The sequence below is a fragment of the Aotus nancymaae genome, unplaced genomic scaffold, assembly GCF_030222135.1.
Source record: "Aotus nancymaae isolate 86718 unplaced genomic scaffold, 86718_ANA_hifiasm-v0.15.2.pri h1tg000141l, whole genome shotgun sequence".
Lineage (NCBI taxonomy): Eukaryota > Metazoa > Chordata > Mammalia > Primates > Aotidae > Aotus > Aotus nancymaae.
Genome location: NW_026988556.1, coordinates 2498371 through 2523253, shown reverse-complemented (window position 1 = coordinate 2523253; position 24883 = coordinate 2498371). Strand labels below are relative to the sequence as shown.

The following is a 24883-nucleotide window of genomic DNA, read 5'->3' as shown; positions in this document are numbered from 1 at the left end:
CTTTGCACAGAGCGTAACAGAGGGTTGGTGTCTAGGATTTGGTCGCTGCAAGTAATATAACCCCAAGGGAGCAGCCAGGGAGGACTGTACGGGGAGGTGGGAACCTGCCAGGCAGAGGGTCCTTAGGGCCTGAAGAAGGACCTGGAAGCCCTGAAGCAGTCGGCTCAGCACGGGGGTGGTGTGTGCCGTGGTCTTGCTCTCACTACAGTCCTCTCTGTTCCTGCCGAGCAACAGATGGATGCAGTGCTTAGAAGACGCTGTGCAGCATGCCACCAGGCACCCCAGAGCTGCCCCAATGCCTGTCCATCCTCCACCCCCAGGGCCCCAGGAGCCAGCCCACCAGGGATCTACACCCAGCAGGTGCAGCGCTTAGCCCTCCAGACCCCGCACTCTCTCCACTCCAAACCGCCTGTTTCCTGCTGCTTCTAAGTTCTTCACCCCAGGGGTGGACAGCCACAACAGGGAAATGCTAGCAGGGAGCAGACAGCTCCCAAGTGCTAGCAGATGGAAGAACATGCCCCCTGTCCCTGCTTCCTGTCCCTGTCTGCTCCCATACAGCCTGCCACCTGGCTGTAATAGAGCCTGAGCCTGAAGTAGGGTGATGGGGGTGTAGAGCAGGGGACCAGAGAAGCTCAGCCAGCAGCCCCCCTCACCGGGTTGCCATGCAAACCAGCCAGGTGAGGAGGCCCCACACCGTCCTCAGATCCTACTCCATCGCCCATTCTAACACAGGAGTCCATGATGGAATCTCATGACATCTCACCCTGGGTTGGTTTCCTCCTTCAGGGTAGAACTGGATGACTCAGACGTGTTCCATGGTGAACCTGAACCTGGGGAGCTGCCTGGAGGTAAGGGCCCTGAACTGTGCAGTGGGAGCCAGCACAGGTTGGGTGTGAGTATGGGGGTGATGGGAGAGGCCATCAGGGCCCAGGGTGTGAGGTTTTGATGAAGAGTATAGAAGAAACAGGGTGGGAGAAAGAGTCTGGAGGAGGAAGGAGAGCAGACTGAATAGACTTAGGCAAGTGTGAGCTCACTCACCTGACCAGAGATTCCCACCCAGCCTCTCTGGGTGATGGCATCAGCCGTGTAGGAAGAGGAGCAGCCTGGCGGGGTCCCCTGCATCCTCCAGCCGGGGATTACTGCTGGGGAGAGAGATGCGTGCCGTAGCTACAGGAATGGGAAACATGGGGGGCCGGGGTGCTCAAAGGGCTTCAGATGCACTTACCGTGATGGGATTGGTAGAGGGGACGGCGTTCTCATTGAGAGCTTGTGTGTGGAGTAACCTGGGGTCTTGGGTTTCAGGAGAAATCTCAGGCTTCCTGGCTGGGTCCCTGTTGTTTCCTTCTGCTTAGAATGCTTTTCCTCCTAACGCTGCACCTCCTTCGCATCTGTTCCTGTGTCCCCTTCACGCAATCTGTTTAACGCCAGCACTGCCCAGCCCTCACACCCTACTCTGTTGTTTTCTTCTTTCCCGTGGAAGTTACCGCCTTCTAACAAACTGCATAACTGACTGAAGTGTCTATTTTTGTGTGTCCTTCCACTAGAATGTATGCTCAGCATGGGCAGGGATCTTATTTGTTTTGCTTACTGTTGTATGCTTAGAGCCTGGGACAGTGCCGGCCAAAGGAAGTGTCCAGTGACAATGGTAGAATGACTCGGTGTTCCCAGCCCCTTGGCTCCAAAGTTGCACATGGGCTCTCTCATACGTGCCCTCTCCCTTTCCCTGCCTGGCAGTCTTCTCATCCAAAGCAGGTACTGGGCCCGAGCAGAGGGTCCAAGGGAAGCACCCGGTCCTGTTGGAGGACCCTAAGCAGGAAGGCAGTGCGGAGGAGGAGGAACTGGGTGTCCTGCCTTGCCCTTCCACATCCCTGGATGGAGAGAACTGGGGCGTCAGGACAAGGAACCCCATCCACCTGGCCTTCCCAGGCCCTCTGTTCATGGAAGGCCTCACTGATTCTGCTCTGGAAGATGGTGAGTGCCTCAAGGCCCTGGCATCAGCCTCTGGTCCCCAGTCGCACAGCCTATGTAAACTGACAGGCGCCTGCACCCTCCACCTTCCCAAAGGCTCTCCCTGGTGTGCTTGAGGAGAGGTGGATGCGGCGACAAATGTCATTGCCCAGCCGACCCCCACCAGCTAGTTGGCCAGAGCCCTCCAGCTCTACCTGTGCCTGAGGTCATCACCTTGGGTGGGGTCGGTGATGCAACACAGCGATCCTTCTGACGTGGTGTGCAGTCCCGTGCTGGGAAGGCATCACCCTGTTTCACCTCTAGTGGAGAACCTGCGACGCCTGATCCTGTGGAGCCTGCTGCCAGGTCTCACCATGGAAACTCAGGCTGCCCGGGAGCCCGAGGACGACGTGACACCCACACCTTCTGTCATCAGCGTCACCTCTCACCCCCGGGACCCAGACTCCCCAGGGCAAGCCCTCCCTGGGGGTGAAGGGGACAACACCCAGCTTCCAGGGCCGAAGGGGGAACGGCCAGAGCAGGAGGACGTGGCTCTCCATTCTCCAGAAGATCTACCCCCAAGGATCAGAAATTCTGGGATATGGGAGTCTCCAGAACTGGATAGGAATCCGGCTGAAGAGGCTTCAAGCACAGAGGCAGCAGGAGATTACCAAGTTGTGAGAAAAGGTAAAATAAATGGGCATGTCCAGTGTGGGGGAAGCACCCTTGCTAGGTGAGATAAGTCTTCGGAACAGCTGCTTCCTTCCCTGTATTCCCCCGGGTGTCGTGTGAGCAGAGACCTACACTGGGTCCTGGAAGAAGGGGACACGCCGATATCAGGCAGGCTTTGGAGGTGGACAGTGGAGATTCAGAGCTTAGCTCTGCCGCTTAATATCTGCGTGGCTTTAGAGAAAATTGTGAATCATCGCTCAACTTCATTTTGTAACACATAAGGACATTTCTTTCTGCCTGGCACAAACCAACTACCAGAACCAGTCTTTGTTAGCGCTCCTCACTGCGCTTCTGGTCCCGGGGAAAAGAGCCGCCCTTCCCAGGAGCCTCAGCCCCGGACAGACAGGGCAGGGGCACGCAGCCCCTCACGCCAGGCGACAGCGCCGTGGGCAACAGAGGTGGCAGCTGGGACTAGAGGGTGTGGAGGACGAGGCTGGGAAGACACCTAGCGAGTGAGGGGTCTGGGGAGTGAGCAAGGTGACAGGAAGGCAGCCAAGGTTGGGGAGCACCACGGGCGGCCTTGAGAAAAGAAAAGCGGAGACAAGCCCAGACAGGTTTGCCTGGCCCAAGCAGTGAGCCCAAGGAGGAAGGTCCCCACCCCGGGAAGAGTGGGCTAGTCTGAGAGGGTGGCAAGAAAGAACAAAGCCTGGGGCATGCACGGGGTGGGGTTCCACGCTGGGGGTCTCGCGGCAGGGGCTTCCTGCCCTCCCCTGGGGCTCCGGTCTGCCTCCCTTCCAGTAGCATTTTTCATTCCATCTGCCCGAGGCCTGCCTGTCTCCTGGGTTTCTGGGAACTGACCTTCCTTCTCTCTCTCGGTGAATTGGTGGAAACTTCTCTGCGCTGCCCGGGATGTCATCGTGTATGATCTTGTGTTCACCTTGTTCTTCCCGTTTTCTCCTCCCCTGCCCCCACCTCCTGCCCTCTCTCCTTCCTGCTCGCTCTCCCTTCCTTTTCCTTGTCTTTCGGTCTCTCCTCTTCCTGGTGGTGGTGGTGTCGGTGCAGCTGAGGTGGCAGGCAGCAAGGTTGTCCCTGCACTACCAGAGAGTGGCCAGTCAGAGCCTGAGCCGCCTGAAGTGGAAAGCCGAACAAAGGCTACGGGTAATAACTTTCTCCTCGGAGCCAAAGACAGGCCAGGACTGGCGTGTGGGACCTGAGGGCAGAGCCGGACCCCTGCCCGCAGTCACACACACACCCACCAGCTCCCTCAGCTGCCTGGAAAGGGGAGGAGGAAGATGTGGACCTAAGGACGTGGATGGTCCCTGTGCTGTCCGTCCAGCCTTAAGAAGCCACCTATCCAGGCTCCCGTTTAGAGCAGCAGGGATAAACACCAGCCTGCAGTTGTGAGAGGGGCAGGGAAGCCTGGCCTGGTGCCAGGAGCCCAGTGTCCTTCACCTGATGTTCGAGCAGCTGCTTCCCCACCCCAGACGCCACTCCGGTGTCACTGTGGAAAGCAGCTGAAAGGGCCTCCCAGGTTCCACAGTGGTTCTCTGAGCTTCCTGCCTGTCAGGAACCCTCCAAATCTTTCCTCCAGCTGTCTCTGACACCCCTCGGTTGGGTTGAGGGACCTCCAGAGGCTCGTGGCATGGGTGGCAGAGGAGCAGGGCAGGGCTGCAGTTCATCCAGAGCTGGAGTCAGGCAGGGCGAGAGGGCTGCTGCCCGCTCCTTTTAGAAGAAGAGCCTGAAACCAGCCCCTGATCTGTTTACTCAAGGAGGGGGAGCCACTCCCATTTCCCCAAACAAAACACTGCAGCCCGACACTTCTCCCTTGAGTTCACTGCTCAGCATCTCCCCCAGGTTGGGGCCAGACTGAGCAACATACCGTCTAGAAAGGCTGGGGACCAGGGCTTTTAGGGGGCTGGCAGACAGTGAGCAAGGCCCATGTGCTCAGACTTCACCTGGAGAGGGCTGCCTGGTCTGCACTATCAAGCAGCTGGGGAACCCCACGGGAGCGGGGGGATAGCTCCAACTTCTCTGTTTGCCTCCTAATCGCTTTTCTCTTCTTGTGGGGACAGGGAACTGCTTTTATGTCAGCATGCCAGCAGGACCCCTGGACTCAAGCACCGACCTTTCAGGGGCACCCACGAGCCCCCCTCAGCCTGCCAGCCTCCCTGCAGGGCAGATAGAGCCTCAGCCTCAGCTGCAGGGAGGCAATGGAGATCCAAGACACCCCAGCCGCTCTCCCCAAAGCCTGGCCCTCAGGGATGTGGGCATGATCTTCCATACCATTGAGCAGCTCACCCTCAAGCTCAACAGGCTCAAGGTAAGGGAAACAGGGCTTGTCCCTGCAAGACTCCAGTCCATCACCCCAAAACCATTCCCTATGAGCCCTAGATCCTGTCCTGGCCCAGGGATCTTCCCCCAGCTCACCCAGCCACCCTTAAATCACACCCCCTTCCCCAAGGCCCAGCACAGATCAGAGTGTGACCCCTTCCCCAGGAGCCTTAGCAATAGAAGGACTTGAGCAGACAATCCCCCGCCAACTCTTCCAGGACATGGTGCTGGCCCACAGAGAGCTGCCCAAGTCCCTTGGGGGAGAGTCGTCTGGTGTCAGCACGCCTGTGGGCAGTTTCCACACAGAAGCAGCAGCAGCTCGATGGACAGATGGCTCCCTCTCACCTCCCACTAAGGAGCCCCTGGCTTCTGACTCCGGGAACAGCCATGAACTGGGACCCTGCCCTGAGGATGGTGAGTGAAGCCAGGTCCCTCTCAGTACCTACCGTCAGGGAGAGGTCCCCCGATTTGTGAGGACACATTGCCAAGCAGTAAGAGATGGTGGTTCTGAGAGTCTGGTTTCCCCTTGAGTGAAACGAATTCATTCCCTCAGCTTCAGAGAGGGACCCCACAGACGCTTCCCCACAAAATGGGGAGCTTAGAATTGAGCCCTCTTATTCCTTGTGCTATGGAGGTAACAAACCAGGAGGAGCCTGGTGTCACATCTGAGACTTTTTTTCCTTTTTTTAATTATTTTCATTATTTGTGTGTGTGTGTGTGTGTGTGTTTATATATATTATATTTGAGATACGGGCTTGCAGGTGCACACCGCAGTGCTGGCCTAAGACTCGTGCTTATTAAATGGCGCAGAACCATACTGGGTGGGCCATGCTATGTTGTAACTCAGGAAGACTTGGCACATACCTACTTGACGTAAGGGCTTTCGGGGCTGATGCAAGTGGAGTTCGGTAGATAGCCCTTTTCAAGCCCTACAAGAAACTAGGGTTTCTGGAGGAGAGGGAAGGTGCTGAAGGAGCTCCTCTCATGAGCCTGAACACTTTCTAGACAAAACGTGGAAGCGGTGGCCTCAGGCTGGCCAATTCCTCACCTTCATCCTCCTCCCGCAGGCTCTGACACCCCCTGGAAGAGAGCGCAGCAGATGCAGCCGCATCACCAGGACCATAACCGTGCAAACCACCAAATCCCCTGCGTCCCCACTCCTTCAGGGACTGGCCTGAGACCGGACCCAGGGTGGGGGGATCCTAACTGTCCTCACTGTGGAGGAGGCAGTTGGGGAAACTCGGATCCAGCCAAGGCCTTGGGGGAGACCGGCATGTTGCTTGGTCTGCTCAAATCAGAGTCAAGTTTCAGTGTCTTTTCCCTCCCTTAGCCCAACCCTCTAAGGCCTGGTGTCTCCTAAGGATGCTGACTGCATCTGAAAGGCCCCCAATCACCACGGCTGCCCTCACCCCATACACGTGCGTACGCGTGCATGCCTGGACGTGCGCTGCCCTCAGACGTGCAAGTGAGAGAAGGAGACTTCTGTGTAAATGCACTTTCTTCCTCCCCTCTTTCTCCACAAGACCCCAGGCGGAGGTGGGTGCCTCCCCTCCCCGTTGTCACTTTGGTCCTATAAATATGTACTTATTGTATGTGCATCTTTGCTGTTGTAAATAACTTTGACCTTTTTTGTTCCTGTTCCTGGAGTGCTGGAGACAGTTACGGAAGGAGCTGCCAAGGGAAGAGGGGGTTCACTTGTATCTCCTAGTTAACCCGCATGGGGCTGGAGACCACATTCCAGGAGGGGCTGGGATGAGAGGTACCAGGCAAGCCTGGAATCCCAGGGGTATGCCCTTTGCCTCCATTCCTCCCGGCAGCTTACCTCCAACTCTGGGAAGATGCTGCGCTTCTCTCTGCTCCCGATCTTGATCCCTTTTATCCTGCTTGGCTTCTGCTCAGGGATGGTTACCTCTGGGGCCAGAAGAGGAGCCAGAATGCACAGTGCACATTTCTGATACCACCCAGGCTCCCTCCCCAGAGAGAACAGGCTAGGTGAGGCAAAGACACCCCCCAACCGTGGGTTTGGGTGCAGTAGAAATGGCTGGAGGGGGCCGGGCGTCGTAGCTCACAACACCAGCAATTTGGGAGGCCAAAGTGGGAGGACCACCTGAGGTCAGGAGTTCTCAACCAGCCTGGCCAATATAGTGAAACCCCTTCTCTACTAAGAATACAAAAGTTAGTAGGGCATGGTGGTGCATGCCTGTAATCCCAGCTACTGGCTAGGCTGGGACAGGAGAATTGCTTGAACCCAGGAGGCGGAGATTGCAGTGAGCTGAGATCGCATCTGTGCACTCCAGCCTGGGCGACAGAGTGAGACTCCATCTCAAAAAAAAGAAGAAAAAGAAGAAGTGGCTGGAGGGGGACCCCAGCTAGGTGGGTGGGTTCTTTGAAGACAGAGCCACAGAGCTCCAGCTCCGACGAAGGGGGTGTGGAGAGCAGTGGCTCAGGACATCCGGGCCGGATGAGGCTCCCCACGTCATCCCACTGTGAGAAGGAAATCAGGCCCAGAGAGACATGGTGAGGTGAGCTCCAGGCAGGCGCGCTCAGGCCCAGAACAGCCTCCTGCACCCTGCCCAGCACTCTTTCCTCCTCCACGTGGGAAGGTGCTGCCCAGGGGCGCCCGCACTTACTCCCCTTGCCTGCCTTTGTGGCGTCTTCTTTCTTAGGGGTTCCTTGTGCGGGCAACTGCCCAGCCCCTGACTTCTCCTCTTTCTTGGTCAATTCCCATGGAGAAGGTGAGAAGAGAAGTGCAAGTCCCACCTCTGGAGGGGATGAGCAGTGGTGAGGGAAGGAGAGGGGTTAGGACCGGAGGCTTTAGGGGGAATTCAAAGGCCCATGTGGCCTTCTTCCCTCTACCGCCTCTGCACGTGATGGAAGCCCCCTCCGCTGTCCATCCAGCACCCAGGCTCTGTCCCATTGCACACCTACCCATGATTTCTCCTTTTTCTTGCCCAGGCCCTTAGGGGTTTTCATTGCCTGCGTTTTGTCTGTCTTGTCCACCAATGCGCTGTTGCTGATCCCTACCATCTGACTCTTCTCACAGTCTGTTTTGGAGTCCCCATGTCTTGAGGAGGAGGGCTGTGCTCACAAATGGAAAGGGAGAGAGGAAGAAGCCAGAGCCCCCTCCTCAATGGTTTCATGAAAGGTAGCTGCGCCCGTACTTGGGGAGCAGTGGAGCTGACAGCACCTCCCACCCACCTCCCTGCCTAAATGCTACAATAATTTGTAATGGACTCCTCTGGGGTGAGATGCTTTGGAGAAGAAATAGAAATAGAGGGACCTGGGTGGGGGTGAGACAAAGGGTGAGGCAGGATCTCAGACTGTCATACTGAGGGGGGAAAATAGCAGCTAACTTTTATTGAGCTAAGTGCCAGGTGCTATTTTAAATGGATTGCAGGAATTAAGTCATTAAATCCTCTCAACAGTCATGAAATAGGTACAGTCATCCCCACTTACAGATGAAGAAACTGAAGCAAGGAGAAGTTAAATAACAGGCCGGGCACAGTGGCTTGTGCTTGTAATCCCAACACTTTGGGAGGCCAAGAGGGGCCGGATCACTTGAGACCAGGAGTTCGAGACCAGCCTGGTCAACACAGCGAAACCCCGTCTCTATTAAAAAATACAGAAATTAGCCAGGCCTGGTGGCACACACCTGTAATCCCAGCTACTCAGGTGGTTGAGGCAGGCGAATAGCTTGAACCCTGGAGGCGGAGGTTGCAGTGAGCCGAGATTGTGCCACTGCACTCCAGCCTGGGCAACAGAGCCAGACTCCATCTCAAGAGAGAAAAAAAAGTTTAGTTATCCCAAATATCCTGCACATAATGAAATAAAGCAAAATATTCTACCATTAAAAGAAGAAGTTTAGTAACATGCCCAAGGTCACAAGCTAGGATATGGATGAACCGGACTTCAGGTCCAGATGGTCTAAATCTAGTGTCCTGTCTCTTAACCAATACACTCAACTGCCCATAGGGTGGTTCTGCAATTAGAGCCCGCCCAGCAGCGGCTTGGCAAACGTTTATGCAGAAGTCGGAGGGAAAAAGTCATGACAGAGGATGGAGATTTAACCGGATGTCCAGTTTGCTGAAAAGCAGCGGACTTCGGAGGTGGGCTCGAGGATTAGAGGGCCTGGGCCTGGGACCTGGGGATTCCTCACCGATCGCGAGCGTTCCTGCGTCCCTTTTTCCAGCAGGAGGCGCCGGCGCTCCACCACCTCAGTGTGCGTCAGCTCGAAGGGTCGCAGGACCTGCGGAAGGTGGGTGCCCCGAGGTCGGACGCCAGCGGAGTCAGGGTCGGCTCCCCCGGCCAGTCCTCGTCCCGGACCCACCTGATCGGCACACCCACCTCCGCCAGCTTCAGGGCGCCCTTGTCCTGGATGCGGTTGTGGGCCAGGGACAGCCAGAGCAGGGAACAGTTAAGCCGGAGGCCCTAAGGGGTGGTCAGGGAGGCGTGAGCCGCCCGAGCCGCACCTGCTCCCAGCGGGTCTCTCCCCGCTGCGCACTCACGTCCGCGATGTGGTTGAAGCCCAGGTTGAGCGAGACTAGGATCCGGTTGCAGCTGCGCAGCGTGGACAGCGCCTGGCCCAGGAGTTGCGCCCCGCGGTCATCGATGTTGTTGTTGCGCAGAGACAAGCGCGCGATCCTGGGCAGCCGGAGGGAGAATGTGGGTCGCTGGAAACTCGGTGCAGGGCGTCCGCCGGAATTTAGGACTCTTGACGGCTTGAGGAGCCGTCTGGTCTGAGGATGTAGGGGCAGGAATCGAGGGCCCTTGCCGAGATGGTAGGGGGACAAGGACGGCTGGGGACTAAAAATGGCTTGGGATTTCAAGGCAGCCCCAGAGGAAGGGGTGAGGGCCGGGAGAGTCACATGCTGTCCATCATGTCTTCCTATGGCTCCTTTTGTTCAGAAAATTATGAAGCAAACAAATGGGCCGTTTTTCCTATTACTCAGCATCCAATGTCAATGCAGATACAGGAAAACTAAATCAAAACTACCCTGCGCAAAGGAAGATAATGGTGACACATGGCAGCCACTGGGCCTTGGTACTCTGAAATCCAACTGGGCAGGCATTGTGAAGCCACACTCTTCCCATTCCAATATACCAGAAGTGGCAGAAGTTCCTTTTAAGGTGTTGATTCTGTTCTCTGGAAAGAACTCCTTTTAACTTTGCTATGCATTTTTTTTGCCATAGGTAGAATTATCCCTTTTTTATACTGTTCTCTATAATCAAACCTGAAGTGTGTACTGTGGACTATGCCCTTCTTGGTTAGGTAACTTGGCAATTCACTTTTCTTTTTAAAATTTTTTGTTATTTTTTTCTCTTCTATAGTTTCCACTTTTATTTCAGATTTAGGAGTTGACATGGTTTGGTTATGTGCTCCCACCCAATCTCATGTGAGACTGTCATCCTCAATGTTGGAGGAGGGCCTGGTGGAGGTGACTGGATCATGGGGGCAGACTTCCCCCTTGCCGTTCTCATGATAGTGAGTGAGTTCTCACAGGATCTTGTTGGTTAAGAGTGTGTAGCACTTCCACCTTCGCTCTCGTCCTGCTCTGTCACGTGAAGATGTGCCTGCTTCCTTTTTGCCTTCTGCCATAATTGTAAGTTTCCTGAGACCTTCCCAGCCATGCTTCCTGTACAGCCTATGGAACTGTGAGTCAATGAAACCTCCTTTGTTTCTAAATTACCCAGTCTCAGATAGTTCTTTATGGCAATGCAAGAATGGGCTAATACAGGGGTATACACTTGTAGGTGTGTTACAAGGGTGTATTGTGTGATGCTGAGGCTTGAATATGAATAAGCCCATCACCCAGATAGTGAGCATAGAACCCAACAGGTAGTTTTTCCACCCTTAACCCCTTCAATTTCTTCCCTCGTCTATTAGTCCCCTGTGTCTATTGTTGCCATCTTTATGTCCATGAGTATCCAATGTTCAGCTCTCATTTGCAAGTGAGAGCGTGTGATATGTAGCTTTCTGTTCTCACATTAATTTGCTTAGGATAGTGGCCTCCAACTCCATCCACGTTACTGCAAAGAACATGATTTCATTCTTTTTTATGGCTGTGGAACATTCCACGGTGTATATGTACCACATTTTCTTTATCCAATTCACTGTTGATGGGCACCTAGGTTGATTCCATGACTTTGCTATTGTAAATAGTACAGCAATAAACATACAAGTGGATGTGTCTTTTTGTTAGAATAATCTATATTCTTTTGTATATATGCCCTGTAAAGAGATTGCTGGGTGAAATGGTACCTCCATTTTAAGTTCTTTGAAAAATCTCCAAACTGCTTTCCACAGTGGCTGAACTAATTTACATTCTCATCAATAGTGTATAAAATTTCTCTCTTCTCCACAGTCTTGCTAGCAACTGTTGTTTTTTTACTTTTTAAATAATAGCCATTCTAACTGGTGTGAGATGGTATCTCATTGTGGTCCTGATTTACATTTCTGTGGTGATTAGTGATGTTGAACATTATTTCATGTTTTTTGGTCACTACTGTATCTTCTTTTGAGAAGTGTCTGTTCATGTTTTTTGCCCACTTTTTAATGTGATTATTCGGTTTTCACTTGTAGTGTTGTTTGAGTTCCTTATGGATAATATCCTCAGGATATTAGACCTTTGGCAGATGATTTTTTTTTTTTTTTGAGAGTGCAATGGTGTGATTTGACCTCCCATTGGCTCACTGCAACCTCTGCCTCCCAGGTTCCACCTCCTGGGTTCAAGCAATTCTCTGCCTCAGCCTCCCGAATAGCTGGGATTAAAGATGCCCACAACCACACCAGGGTAATTTTTGAATTTTTGGTAGAGAGAGGGTTTCACCATCTTGGCCAGGCTGGTCTTGAACTCCTGACTTCATGATCTGCCTGCCTTGGCTTCCCAAAGTGCTTGGATTACAGAGGTGAGCCACCATGCCTGGCCCTTTGTCAGATGATTTACAGATATCTTCTCCCACTTAGCAGGTTGTCTGTTTGCTCTGTTGATAGGTTCTTTTGCTGTGAAGAGGCTGTTTCATTTAACTGGGTCCTACTTGTCAATTTTTAGTTTTGTTACAATTGTTAAGAAATTGGGCACGGTGGCTCACGCCTATAATCCCAGCACTTTGGGAGGCCAAGGAGGGTGGATCACGAGGTCAAAAGATCAAGATCATCCCGGTCAACATGATGAAACCCCGTCTCTACTAAAAATACAAAAAATTAGCTGGGCATGGTGGCGTGTGCCTGTAATCCCAGCTACTCAGGAGGCTGAGGCAGGAGAATTGTCTGAACCCAGGAGGTGGAGGTTGCGGTGAGCCGAGATCGCGCCATTGCACTCCAGCCTGGGTAACAAGAGCAAAACTCCGTCTCAAAAAAAAAAGAAATTGGTCATAAACTCTTTCCCAAGACCAGTGTCTAGAATGGTGTTTCCTAGGTTTTTTCTAGGATTCTTATATTTTGAGGACTTGCATTTAAATCTTTAATCCATCTTGAGTTAATTTTTCAGATGGTGAAAGATAGAGGTTCAGTTTCATTCTTCTGCACATGGCTAGCCAGTTATCCCAGCACCGTTTATTTAATAGAGAGTTCTTTCCCCATTGCTCATTTTTGTTGATGTTGTCAACAATTAGATGGCTGTAGGTGTGCAGCTTTATTTCTGGGTTCTCTATTCTGTTTCATTCGTCTCTGTGTCTGTTTTTGTACCAGTACCATCCTGTTTTGGTTACTATAGCTTTATAGAATAGCTTAAAGGCAAGTAATGTGATTCCTTGTTCTTTTTGTTTAGGATTGCTTTAGCTATTTGAATTCTCTTTTGGTTTCATATGAATTTTAGAATAGGTGTTTCTAATTCTGTGAAAAATAGCATTCATAGTTTGAAAGGAATGATGCTGAATCTGTTGATTGCTTTGGGCAGTATGGCCATTTAACAATGTACAAAATCAGTAACATTTGTATACATCAATGATGTTCAAGCTGAGAGTCAAATCAAAAACAGAATCCCATTTACAATGGCCGCACACACACACACACACAAAAATAACTAGGAATACATATAATCAAGGAGGTGAAAGGAAGAATATAAAACATCTCTACAGGGAGAACTGTAAAACACTGCTGAAAGAAATCATAGATAACACAAACAAATGAAAAAATTTCATGTTCATGGATTGGAAGAATGCAGTTCACTTTCTAACCAAGTGTCATTTAAGGCTCTTGAAAAGCTGTTTTGCTTCATTTCATTTTATTTTCAGATCCTGCTTGTGGTTACTTTGGAAACATGATTCCTCAAAAATTTAGTGGATTTCTAATCTGTTTGCTTCTAGCCAGTTCTATATGCTAGTAACTATACTCACATTTCTTTCACAGATGAAATTCTTGTACTTCCTTTTTCCATGTCTTCTTCCTTTACCGTGGCTCCTTTGACATTATTTGGAAAAATAAACTTAGGTGGGATGACATCAAAACTTAATCTAATCTTACCTGCAAACCTGAGTTTTGATGGACTTTTGTCTCTCAAATCACTCTGGATTTTATCTCTTCAGATTTTTGGTTTCCTTCTATTCTCTTGCATTTATGTTTACAAAAGAGCCCATTTTCTTTGTTTTTAAAATACCTTTATTGACACAGAATTTACATACTACAAAATTCACCCTTTTGAAGTGTATATTCAATAGTCCTTCATACATTCACAGTTCATGCAATTATCAACACTATCTAATTTCAGAACCCTTTAATCACTCCTCCAAATAACTCCATACTGATGAGTTGTTAATCCTCATTCCCCTGCCCCCAGACCCCTAGAAACCACTACTCTACATTCCGTTTCTAGAAATTTGCCTATTCTTGACATTTCATATAAATAGCATTAAACAATATGTGGTCCTTTGTATCTGACTTCTTTAACTTAGCATAATATTTTATTTTATTCATTTATTTATTTTTTATTTTTATTTTTATTTTACTTTAAGTGCATACTGTATCTGGCATTTCTCCCCATGTTAACCCTCCCCACCCTCCCCACCCCCTCTCTCCCTTCCCTGGCTGCCCCTCCAACTGCCCCCAGTGTGTGATGCTCCTCTCCCTGAGTCCACATGTTATCATTGTTCAACACCCGCCTATGAGTGAGAACCTGTGCTGCTTGGTTTTCTGTTCTTGTGTCAGTTTGCTAAGAATGATGGTTTCCAGATTCATCCAAGTCCCTACAAAGGTCACAAACTCATCATCTTTTATGGCTGTGTAGTATTCCATGGTGTATATGTGCCACATATTCCCTGTCCAGTCTATCATTGATGGACATTTGGGTTGGTTCCAAGTCTTTGCCATTGTAAACAGTGCTGCAATGAACATTCGTGTGCATGTGTCCTTATAGTAGAATGATTTATAATCATTTGTATATATACCCAGTAATGGGATTGCTGGGTCAAATGGAATTTCTATTTCTAGGTCCTTGAGGAATCACCACACTGTCTTCCACAACGGTTGAACTAATTTATGCTCCCACCAACAGTGTAAAAGTGTTCCTATTTCTCCACATCCTCTCTAGCATCTGTTGTCTCCAGATTTTTTAATGATCGCCATTCTAACTGGCGTGAGATGGTATCTCAGTGTAGTTCTGATTTGCATTTCTCTAATGACCAGTGATGATGAGCATTTTTTCATATGTTTGTTGGCCTCATGTATGTCTTCTTTTGTAAAGTGTCTGTTCATATCCTTTGCCCACTTTTGAATGGGCTTGTTTGTTTCTTCTTGTAAATCTGTTTTAGTTCTTTGTAGATTCTGGATATCAGCCCTTTGTCAGATGGGTAGATTACAAAAATTTTTTCCCATTCTATTGGTTGCCAATTCACTCTAATGACTGTTTCTTTTGCTGTGCAGAAGCTGTGGAGTTTGATTAGGTCCCATTTGTCTATTTTGGCTTTTGTTGCCAATGCTTTTGGTGTTTTGGTCATGAAGTCCTTGCCTATGCCTATGTCCTGAATGGTTTTGCCTAGATATTCTTCTGAGTTTTTATGGTGTTAGGTCTTATGTTTAAGTCTTTAATCCATCTGGAGTTAATTTTAGTGTAAGGTGTCAGGAAGGGGTCCAGTTTCTGCTTTCTGCACATGGCTAGCCAGTTTTCCCAACACCATTTATTAAACAGGGAATCCTTTCCCCATTTCTTTTGTCAGGTTTGTCAAAGATCAGATGGTTGTAGATGTATGGTGTTGCCTCCGAGGCCTCTGTTCTGTTCCATTGGTTTATATCTCTGTTTTGGTAACAGTGCCATGCTGTTTTGATTACCGTAGACTTGTAGTATAGTTTGAAGTCCGATGGTGTGATGCCTCCAGCTTTGTTCCTTTTGCTTAGAATTGACTTGGCTATGCGGACTCTCTTTTGGTTCCATATGAAGTTTAAGGTGGTTTTTTCCAGTTCTGTGAAGAAGGTCATTGGTAGCTTGATGGGGATAGCGTTGAATCTGTAAATTACTTTGGGCAGTATGGCCATTTTCACAATATTGATTCTCATTTACTCTTTTCCCATACTGGGGAGTCTCTCTTGGCTCCCAGCCTATCATCGGCAAGCAGGCTGCCTAATTTCTTTCTTCTTCCTTTCTTTGTTTTAGTATTTCTTATCATTTTCCTGCTGAATTCCAGTGTCTGCTCTGGATCATCTATTTGAAGTTTCATTATCTACTCTCTATTTTGATTATTCTTAGTAATGGAAGTAAGTATAATATACCTTAAGTTAGCCACCTTGGAGCCTCCCTCTTTTAGCACTTTGACTATATCATTTCAGTCTCTCCTGGCCTGCATGGTTTTTGGTGAAAAATCTGCTAATAGTCAAATTATGGGGATTTCCTTATATGTGACTTGATGCTTTTCTCTTCCTGCTTTTAGGATTCTCTCTGTGTCTTTGACTTTTGCAGTTTGGTTAATATATGATTTGGAGAGGACAGCTCTGGTTTGAATCAGTTGGGGAATCTTGAAATTCCTGGATCTGATGTCCATATATCTCTCAAGACTTGGGAAGTTTTCAGCTATTGTTTTGCTAAATCAGCTTTTTGTGCCATTCACTATCTCTTCATCCCCTGGAATTTTTATAATGTGAACATTTGTTCACTTAATGGTGTCCCATAAGTCCCATAGACTTTCTTCACTCTTTTCTAATTTTTTTCCTTTAACTGGAAAAAAATTAAAATGATGCTTTCAAAAAACTTACCTTCAAGTTCTGAAATTCCTTCATCTGCTTGATTTAGTCTGTTGGATGTCCTACATTTCTGTGCTCCGCATGGGTTTCACCACTTCTGTGCTTTATCCCAGTGCTCTCCTTTAGACACTGTAATCCAAATGTAGTTGGTTATTTGTTGTTTTGGTTTGTTTTTGTGAGGGTGGTGGGAGAACTGGGCATCTCTAGTCATCCATCTTGCTGATATCATTGTCCTCTTGTTAATTTTATTTCTAAATGTTTTATTGTTTTTGGTTCTATTGTAAAAACTGTAATTGTAAAGCCCAAAACTATGGGGGAAAAAAAACCCTAGAAGGAAATCTAGGCAATGCCATTCAGGATATAGTCTTCAGCAAAGATTTCATGACAAAAACATCAAAAGCAATTGCAACAAAAGAAAAAATGGACAAATTAGATCTAATTAAACTAAGGAGCTTCTGCACAGCAAAAGAAACTCATTAGAGTGAACAGACAACCTAAAGAACGGGAGAAAATTTTGCTGTTTATCTATCTGACAAAGATCTAATATCCAGAATCTGCAAGAAACTTAAAGAAATTTACAAGAAAAAACAAACAACTCCATTAAAAGTGGGCAAAGGACATCAACAGACAGTTGCCAAAAGAAGACATTTATACAGCCAACAAACAAAAAAAGCAGCACAGATGCAGAACCCACAGATACAGAGAGCTGACCTAAGAAATTCTTACACACACACACAAACACACACACTTAGAACTTACAGACAAATTCAGCAAGATTACAGGATACAAGATCAATATGCAAAAATCAATTGTATTTCTATGCACAAATAAAACAATTTTTTTAGTTTAGACATGTTAAGTACACTGATATTATTATGCGATGTATCTCTAGAACATTTCTATCCTGCAAAAGTAAAACTTAATGCACACGGAACAACTGCCCATTTTCTCCTTTGCTCATTGTAGTTTTGATTTGAATTTCTCTGATGATGTACTGCTGCTAATAGACTACTATAAAATGAGTAGTAACGATGTGTCAGCTGAATTCCTGATACTAATTCCATTTTATGCCTAAGATAAATTTGTGATATAAATATTATTTTCCACAGTTTGCAATAAAGAGATTAAAATTCTGATTGAATTGTTCCTCAAATCAATCAAAAACTAATTAAGGAAAAATAAAGGGGTTTAAAATGATATGAAAATAATCATTGATACGACCCAAAATTCAGATAACAATAATTGTGAGATCCTGCCTATGGATGAAAGAAAGATGGAAAGAAACCCAAATAATTGTATACTTGCTAATAAAGCAGATTCAAAATGAAGCAAAAGATTCATTCACAAATATATATGCAAAGATGATTTATTCAGGGAGTGAAAGAAAAGTGACAATTGCACAGGTGGGAGAAGCTCATGCCCAGGTGACAGACAGACACAGAACACATCAACAGAATTCTCTGATGGTTCCCAGGGAGAGAGCTGCTGCTCTTTCTTCCGAAGCTGTGAGAGCTGGCACAGCTGAGGACTTTCTTTTCTCAGCTCCACCTGGACAGTGGCAGTATGGCAGCCTCAAAAAGGAAACATTTTGCTGTCAGGGATCATCACAGGCAGATCACAGGCAAAGGGGAAAGAAGCTCCCTGTGTAACCACGGTAGGCTTTGATAAGAAGATGCAGGTGAAGCTGTGGAACAAGATGAGCCAATTATCCTCATCATTTCATGATCCTGATGAATCCCGAAGCTGTTACTTGCTCTTGGGTGGATACTTCTGCTGGCAGGGGGGAGAAGGTGGCACAGGAGGACATTTCTGCTGGCACTGCTGAGGTGGGCAGGGCTCTGGACACTTTGGTGGTGGGCAGGGCTCAGGGCACTTCGGGGGTGGACATGGCTCTGGACACTTTGGCATGGGGCACATAGGAGGTGGCTGGCAGGGCTGCTTACACTGCTGCTGTTGGTAAGACATCCTGCTGGAGTCTCAGAACCTGAAAGAAATGATATGACAGTGTTCACAGGAAGGGGTTCCTATAGAGAGAGAAGCCAAAGCTTATGTAACACCATGGGATATTATTTCTCCAGTCTCCAAAAATTTATTTAAAGTCTTATCTGCCTTTTAATGACTCCCTCATTTCTCTCTTCCACTTTAGCAAATTAATTGCTTCCTTGGCCCTGGGAAATCCTGTGTTTTCTCATACAATTTTTCCAAAGAAAATATCTCTGCAGTAATGAACCAAGCATGTTATCTCTGTGAAAATTACACCTTCAGGAAAGGCAGTGAGACGTTCAGATACCATGGGCAATCTCACACGCCGTTTCTACCACCATTATCTGTTGTAAAGTTCCAGTGGGTTGACTTGAGCACAGAACAAAGGGCTGTTTGGGATGGATTGCAGGCTCTTCCGCCTATTAAGTCACAAACATTTGAAAAGAACACCAAGAAAACATGAGAAAAAAATACTTTGTTCTTTCTTCTTCTCCAAATCAAAGCTTTCCTATTCATTTCTCTGTCTTTATAGACACCTAAGTGTATACAAGAAACAAGCTAAAATAGCATATCATTGTACTCTAATTCTAAATTTCCATCTACTAAGTAGCATCAAACCCATGGTCACAGAATTGGATCAACCAAACTTGCTGATAACCGATTAGATTCAACATTTCAGGGCACAAAGCACAGAGGAACTCAAGGAAGCAGACTCACTAGGTTCTCCAAAGCAGATCGATGCTCGGGTACCAGGAGTTTAGGAGTCTCACAGCAGGGAATATCTTTATAGGGCCTGCTACCCCACCCACTGGGAAGTGGAACTGCCTAAAACTGGGCTGGTCCAGCAATGTCCCAACTAAAATGCAAATGTATCCTTAGCTGGCATGACAGGGATTCTCAAACTAGGAAATATCCTGTTCTGGGATCTCCCCACTGAGTTAAGTGCTCCTGACTCACAGAGGACCTGCCTTAGCTCTCAGTTTCAGTGACTTATGTTAGAGAGAAAATTGGGGGATTCTCTAACTGCTTGTCAAGGGCGCTCTTGATTAGGAACAGTTATCCCTTCCTATCTTAACTCCCCTGAATCCTAAAACTTCCCACCCTGATCCACTTTAGCTGAATGCCGTATTGCTGTACGTGAACCCAATTCTGCGTCTACTTTCCTTGTACAATTGGCCAATGTGCTAGAAGGAAGGAGAGACCTAACAAAGGCCTGAACTGGGCCTGGCATTGTCTTTGCTAAGTTCCATGATGACAGGCAGGTCACATCAACTCCCTGGGATTACACACAGGGGAGAAAAATGCTTACCTCTGGGTTTGCAAGCTGATCACGTGTGCTATCCGCTGACCCTGTTCAAGACAGAAATTTACCACCTTTCTGTCATAAAAACCCAGATTTTTACCTATATTCCTTTCCTCTTTGAAGCTGTCTTCTACACCACAAGTGCCTCCTGGGAGGCACTTGCATCCCAGGACAGATTCCAGAGTGAGATCTAGTCTCCCCAGCACGTTTGCTACTTGCCGCCATCAAAGATGTGAACTACAGCCTTTTTATTTATAAAAGGTAGTGGAGAGAAGGAAACTGAAGTTACAAGCATTCACTCAAAATCTATGCATGGAACCATGTGTATATGGTTCCCTGTGAAAATCCTATAGAGAACAAGATGCATAGACTCACATTATCATATGTAAATAATTAGAAGTAGGTTTGCAGAGTGAGGAAAGTCGGAGCGCTTGAAGTCTGAAATCAGGGGGAAAATACAAATGAAGGGTAGTCTAATATGTATTATTTCTATTTCCAAACAGGTTTTAGATGTTTCTCAGTGCTTTTTAATTTGTTTGCATGTTCTTCTTTTGTCTTTTCCATAAACTTTCCAGTCCCACAAATTGCTAGATTATCAACTCACACCCCAATGTATACCTCTCATCTTTCTATTTTGGTACATACTGTTAACACATATGTTGTCAATGCATTTAGTGCATTTAGAAACAAATTTTCAAAATTGTTCTTTCACGTGTTTCTTAAACTCTTCCTGCAATCAATGAGGCTTTCTAAATATTGTATATTTAACCTTTAAAGTGATGTTACTGGAGCTTCCTTATCTGGACCATTAATCAGGAAGCTTTCCAAGAAAAGTGGTTTTATAAGTGAATAAGAAGAGAGGAGAATGAGGACGAGGAAAGACTCAGAATCACCGGAGAAGTCAACAGCTGTGCTCCAGAAAAGGCAGGCGTGCTGAATCCACCCAGCATCACATCCCTCAGTTAAGCAGGTTAGGGTCCCAGAACAGCTGTTGATCCTGTCAGTAAGGAAGGGCTTGGCCAAGATCATCACCAGCCAGAACATTACAAAAATAGAGCCATTATGTCAGCACCATGAAGCCAGGTGTTTACAAATGATGTTCTCACAAAATGCTTCCTATAGACTATTATACGTGGCAAGCATTTCACTGGGCCAAGTAAAGGTCCCTTATGCAATAGGTCCCCTACTACCACCCGAGAGCCTCACATCACATCTAAAACATAAATCCATAGAGAAATGTCTGATGTCTGCCATGCAAAATTGAAGAATTTGCTGCCAAATGAGATCACTGTGTGACATAATACAATTGGGTCACACCCTGAGACTCCCCTTCTGAGGACACCCCACTCAAACATGCTGCTTATCATGGCAGTGCAGGCGCCAGAGTGGCAGCAGCCCTAGTGCACCCAGGATCTCAACCAGGGTCACTTTACGAGTTGAGGTGGTGAACTTGAAACTCACAGTTCCACACAGATGAGCTACATGAAGAACAGCCACCACATGAAGAGAGGCAGCTAACAGGCACAGTTTCCCCAAGTTAAGGCATCCAGGCCCTCAGACAGGGAGCCCAGCATATTTCACACACATGCACACACACACACACACCAGGGGCCTTATTTATCTATCATCTATCTTCATGTCTAAAGAGCTTAGCTTTATATTCCTTAGGAGTCTGATAGCATTAGGTTCGTTCCTATTACTTCTACTTCCTAATTTTCTAGGGGATCATTAAGTATGAATTATTAGTACCTAAAAATGACAGGAAAGAACAAAAACTTTTATTTGGTCTAATACTTGATTTAACACGTTATCTCACATTTTACTATGATACTTTCCACTAAACAAAGCAGTGCTGGAAAATGAAGATTTAAAATTAAATATGTTCTAAAAATTAAGAAACAGGAATCATGGTAAAATATTCTTTTTATGTTCCAAGAAATGGTAACTGTGAGTCCCCACACATATCTGCCTTCTGCTTTCATCTCTGAATGGAAGGCTTAGTCTCCATTGTCTTTCCATAATTTGATGAATCAGGTAGAATATGGGAGAATTCTGAAGATAATTAAGAAGGATATTTTGGAAGATTACTTATCATTTTAAAACATTCAAATTCTACTAAAAACTTATGTAAGCCATGATGGTATTTTCATTAACATATATTTATTTAATGTTAGGCAATATATAAAACAACATATTAAATGTGATTATATTTGACTGGTATAATTAGAGATGATGTTTATTTTCTTGTTTTACTTTTCAAAATATTCGCCAAATGTTACCTTTATTGAGTAAGTAATCTTAAAATTCTACTTTGAAAAGCCATCAACAGACAAGCCTGTCTATTGATTAATTAGTGAGATAACAGTCTTCCTTCTTTTCAGTATTTTTGGCCAGACACTAAAGGTGGGGCTGGATGTAAGTAGTTTTTTTTATTGTTATGGCTCTACATTTGATCACATCCCTTCTAAAATCTGTCTTGAAGAAAACTCCAACAATAATCCCCATCCTCATAGCATTGACATATACACGCAGAAGCCACAGACACCCCACAGCCATATGTATCTATGAAACAATTCACCAGAATTGGGAGATCATACCATAGTAAAAAGAAATCAGGAATGAGTTTCTCCACTAACCAAGAGCCAGGTGGATAGAAAGCATAAATTGGCCATAATATGATGAAATTGGAAGAAATGGATAATTAGTAGGACAGGCAGTAAGGATCCTAGAACATAGTGATAATATAGTACCTGCGACTAAACTGTCATGAGAAAACAATTAAATCAGAGACTGCATATAAGGTACTTAGCACAGGCTACAGATAGTACTCAAAATACTAACGTAACACGTTGTTAATAAAAGAGATAGAAGCAAAATATTGAGTTCGTTTATGGTTCAGAAAGTTATTTGCTTCAACTTTAAGACTTTTTATATTATCTTTATTTTAACTGTGTGCCACAGTTTTTAGGAGAAAGCAAATGCAAATATATGATTTGAATGAAGTGTGCAGAAACAGTAAGATGGGATGATTTTGACACTTATCCTATGTGATGAAAATGAGAGTTAATCTAAGCAGAAATTTACAGCAAAGGATAGAAACCAGATACTTCAATTGTTCCTTGTTGTTTGGACTCTCTAAGACTTTCCTCTGAATTCAGTTTATATAAGAAAATAAGTCTAAATACAATAAATAGCAATATGTCAATTTGTTCATGTGTAAAATAAATAGTATGTATATACATTTAGCATTCTATGTGAAAAATATATATAAAGTTACCTCCAATTTAGTTTGCTGTTGGTGTGGTTAGCTGTGTAGGACAATTAAAAACTGCTCATTTAAATATCACATTCCTTCTGGTGGGAAATAACCTAAATTTTAGGATAAATCCTTATAAGAAACTGAATAGCTCATTAGCACTAACCTTCCCAAAGAGAATAGACCCTATATATTCTACTTTTATTTTCTGTGTATATTAGATCAGTGTATTTAAGAGCATAATTTCAAGAGCTATTAGTAATATAAAGTACTCCTGTATGCTCAGTGTCAATGAGATTAAGAAGGATAAGTGGTAAATGATGGAATGAATCAGATACTTCTCCTTGTAAAAATCTTTTCAAGATAGTGAATGTGCATAAGTTATGGTCTCCCTCCAAAAAAGTCAAAAAGGAAAACAAAGAAACACAGACAAAATTGTGAAAAAATTTGGAGAGAAAAAAACTGTTTGAACTCTAACATATAAGACAAGAGATCCGAATTCTACTGGAAGTATTAGAAAGGTTACATAAACCAGAAACGTTATGAGAAAAGTGAAAACCAATTCACAATCTTAAAGAGATAAACATAATTTTATGCTATGATTCAGCAAAAGCACATTCAAAAATTGATCTAACAAATTTCAAGCTGCATTCAAATGATTATAGCAGCTTTATTCATAATCTCCAAGATCTGTCATCTACCAAGATGCCCTTTAATAATTACATTGATAAACTGTGGTGCATCACATCCAAGCAAGCACTGGAATACTATGCAGTGATAACATGGAATGACCTATCAAGACTCATGAAGACATGGCTGAATTTTAAATGCAAATTGATAAGTTAAAAAAAAAAGTCAGTCTCAAAGACTATAACCTGTATGGTTCCATTTATACAAATTCTGAAAAGTGTAAAATTACACATACAAAAAGCACAACAAACTCCCAGTTAAATGAATTCAATGACACCCACACTGAAATACATTATAATTAAACTATCAAAAGAGAGACTATTGAAAGCAGCAAGAGGGAAGTGAATCATCATATCTAAGGGATCCTTAACAAATAGTTGACCAAATTCTTACCAAAAGTCTCAGCAAGAGGGAAATGAATCATCATATCTAAGAGATCCTTAGCAAATAGTTGACCAAATTCTTACCAAAAGTCTTTAGGATCAGGAGGCAGTGGGATGATATATTGAAAATAAAGAAAACCTAGAATTCTTTCAACCTAGAATTCTACAGCTGGAAAAATTGTCCTTAAAAATGAGGGCAAAATTATGACATTCTTGGAAATCAAAACTTAAGGCAGTTCATTGCCCCTAGATTTTCTGTATGAGAAGTGATAAAGAGAGCCTCTGACATTCAAAAAATGCTAGAGAGAAACTTGAAACTGTATGAGAATACAAAAATCTCTGATAAATGTACACAGGTACATAAAAGACAGCATTATTGTAATTTTATCTTGTAACTCCATTTTTTGTTTTCTACAAGAATTAGATTGCAAATGTATACAAAATAATTACAAATCCATGTTAGTGAACACGCAATGTGTAAAGATGTAATTTGTGAACTAAGCATAAAAAGAAGATAGGATTGTACAACTTCTCTCTCTCTCTTTTTTTTTTTTTCTTTGAGACAGAGTCTCACTCCATCACCCAGGCTGGAATGCAGTGGCATGATCTTGGCTCACTGCAACCCTGCTTCCTGGTTTCAAGTAATTCTCATGCCTCAGAAATTACAGGCAGACGCGTGCCACCACACCCAGCTAATTTTTGTATTTTTAGTAGAGACAGGGTTTCACCATGTCAGCCAGGCTGGGTATAAGTCAACTTTTCAATGCGATTGGAGTTAAATGGTTGTTAATTCAAATTAGATTAATATAACTTTAGGATAGTATGTATAATCCCCATTGAAACCACAAAAAAATATTTTTGAGTACACGCAAAGGATAAAACACAATAAATTAGATTTACCACCAAAAAATCAAATAAACAGAAATCAGACTGTATTGAAAGACAAACAATATACAGAAAACAGTAAATCCAGAAAGACCAGAGGTGGATACACTAACATTAGACACAATTAATTTTGAGAACTGTTATAAAAGGACATGTATATTGTTAAAGAGATTTATTCATCAGGAAATTATAGAAGTTATAAACATACATTTACTAAACATCAGAACTCCAAAATATACAAAGATAAAGTGAGAGAAATTAAAAGA

The 24883-nt window shown here is 45.4% G+C and overlaps 3 protein-coding genes across 3 annotated transcripts in view; 1 reads left to right on the top strand and 2 right to left on the bottom strand.

Annotated features, from left to right (window-relative positions):
* LOC135272888 (rho guanine nucleotide exchange factor 11-like) overlaps window positions 1–6075 on the top strand; it is a 57761-nt gene extending 51686 nt beyond the window's left edge. The window contains 8 exon segments of the mRNA XM_064371599.1: window positions 235–360; window positions 787–848; window positions 1753–1971; window positions 2272–2634; window positions 3682–3777; window positions 4692–4939; window positions 5169–5368; window positions 6018–6075. Coding sequence (XP_064227669.1) covers window positions 235–360; window positions 787–848; window positions 1753–1971; window positions 2272–2634; window positions 3682–3777; window positions 4692–4939; window positions 5169–5368; window positions 6018–6075 — 1372 coding nt within the window.
* A 214-nt stretch (window positions 6076–6289) lies between these two features.
* Window positions 6290–10546, bottom strand: LOC135272887 (leucine-rich repeat-containing protein 71-like). Its single transcript, XM_064371598.1, has 8 exons — window positions 10449–10546; window positions 9456–9591; window positions 9295–9378; window positions 9107–9196; window positions 7884–8028; window positions 7581–7679; window positions 6773–6861; window positions 6290–6325 (listed from the first exon to the last, which is right to left on the bottom strand). The coding sequence occupies exons 1-8, from the start codon at window positions 10544–10546 to the stop codon at window positions 6290–6292; spliced, it is 777 nt and encodes a 258-aa protein (XP_064227668.1).
* A 7317-nt stretch (window positions 10547–17863) lies between these two features.
* LOC135272892 (small proline-rich protein 2A-like) lies at window positions 17864–18082 on the bottom strand. The gene has a single exon (XM_064371601.1). It carries the CDS (start codon window positions 18080–18082, stop codon window positions 17864–17866), a length of 219 nt encoding a protein of 72 aa, XP_064227671.1.
* Between the last annotated feature and the right edge of the window lie 6801 nt (window positions 18083–24883).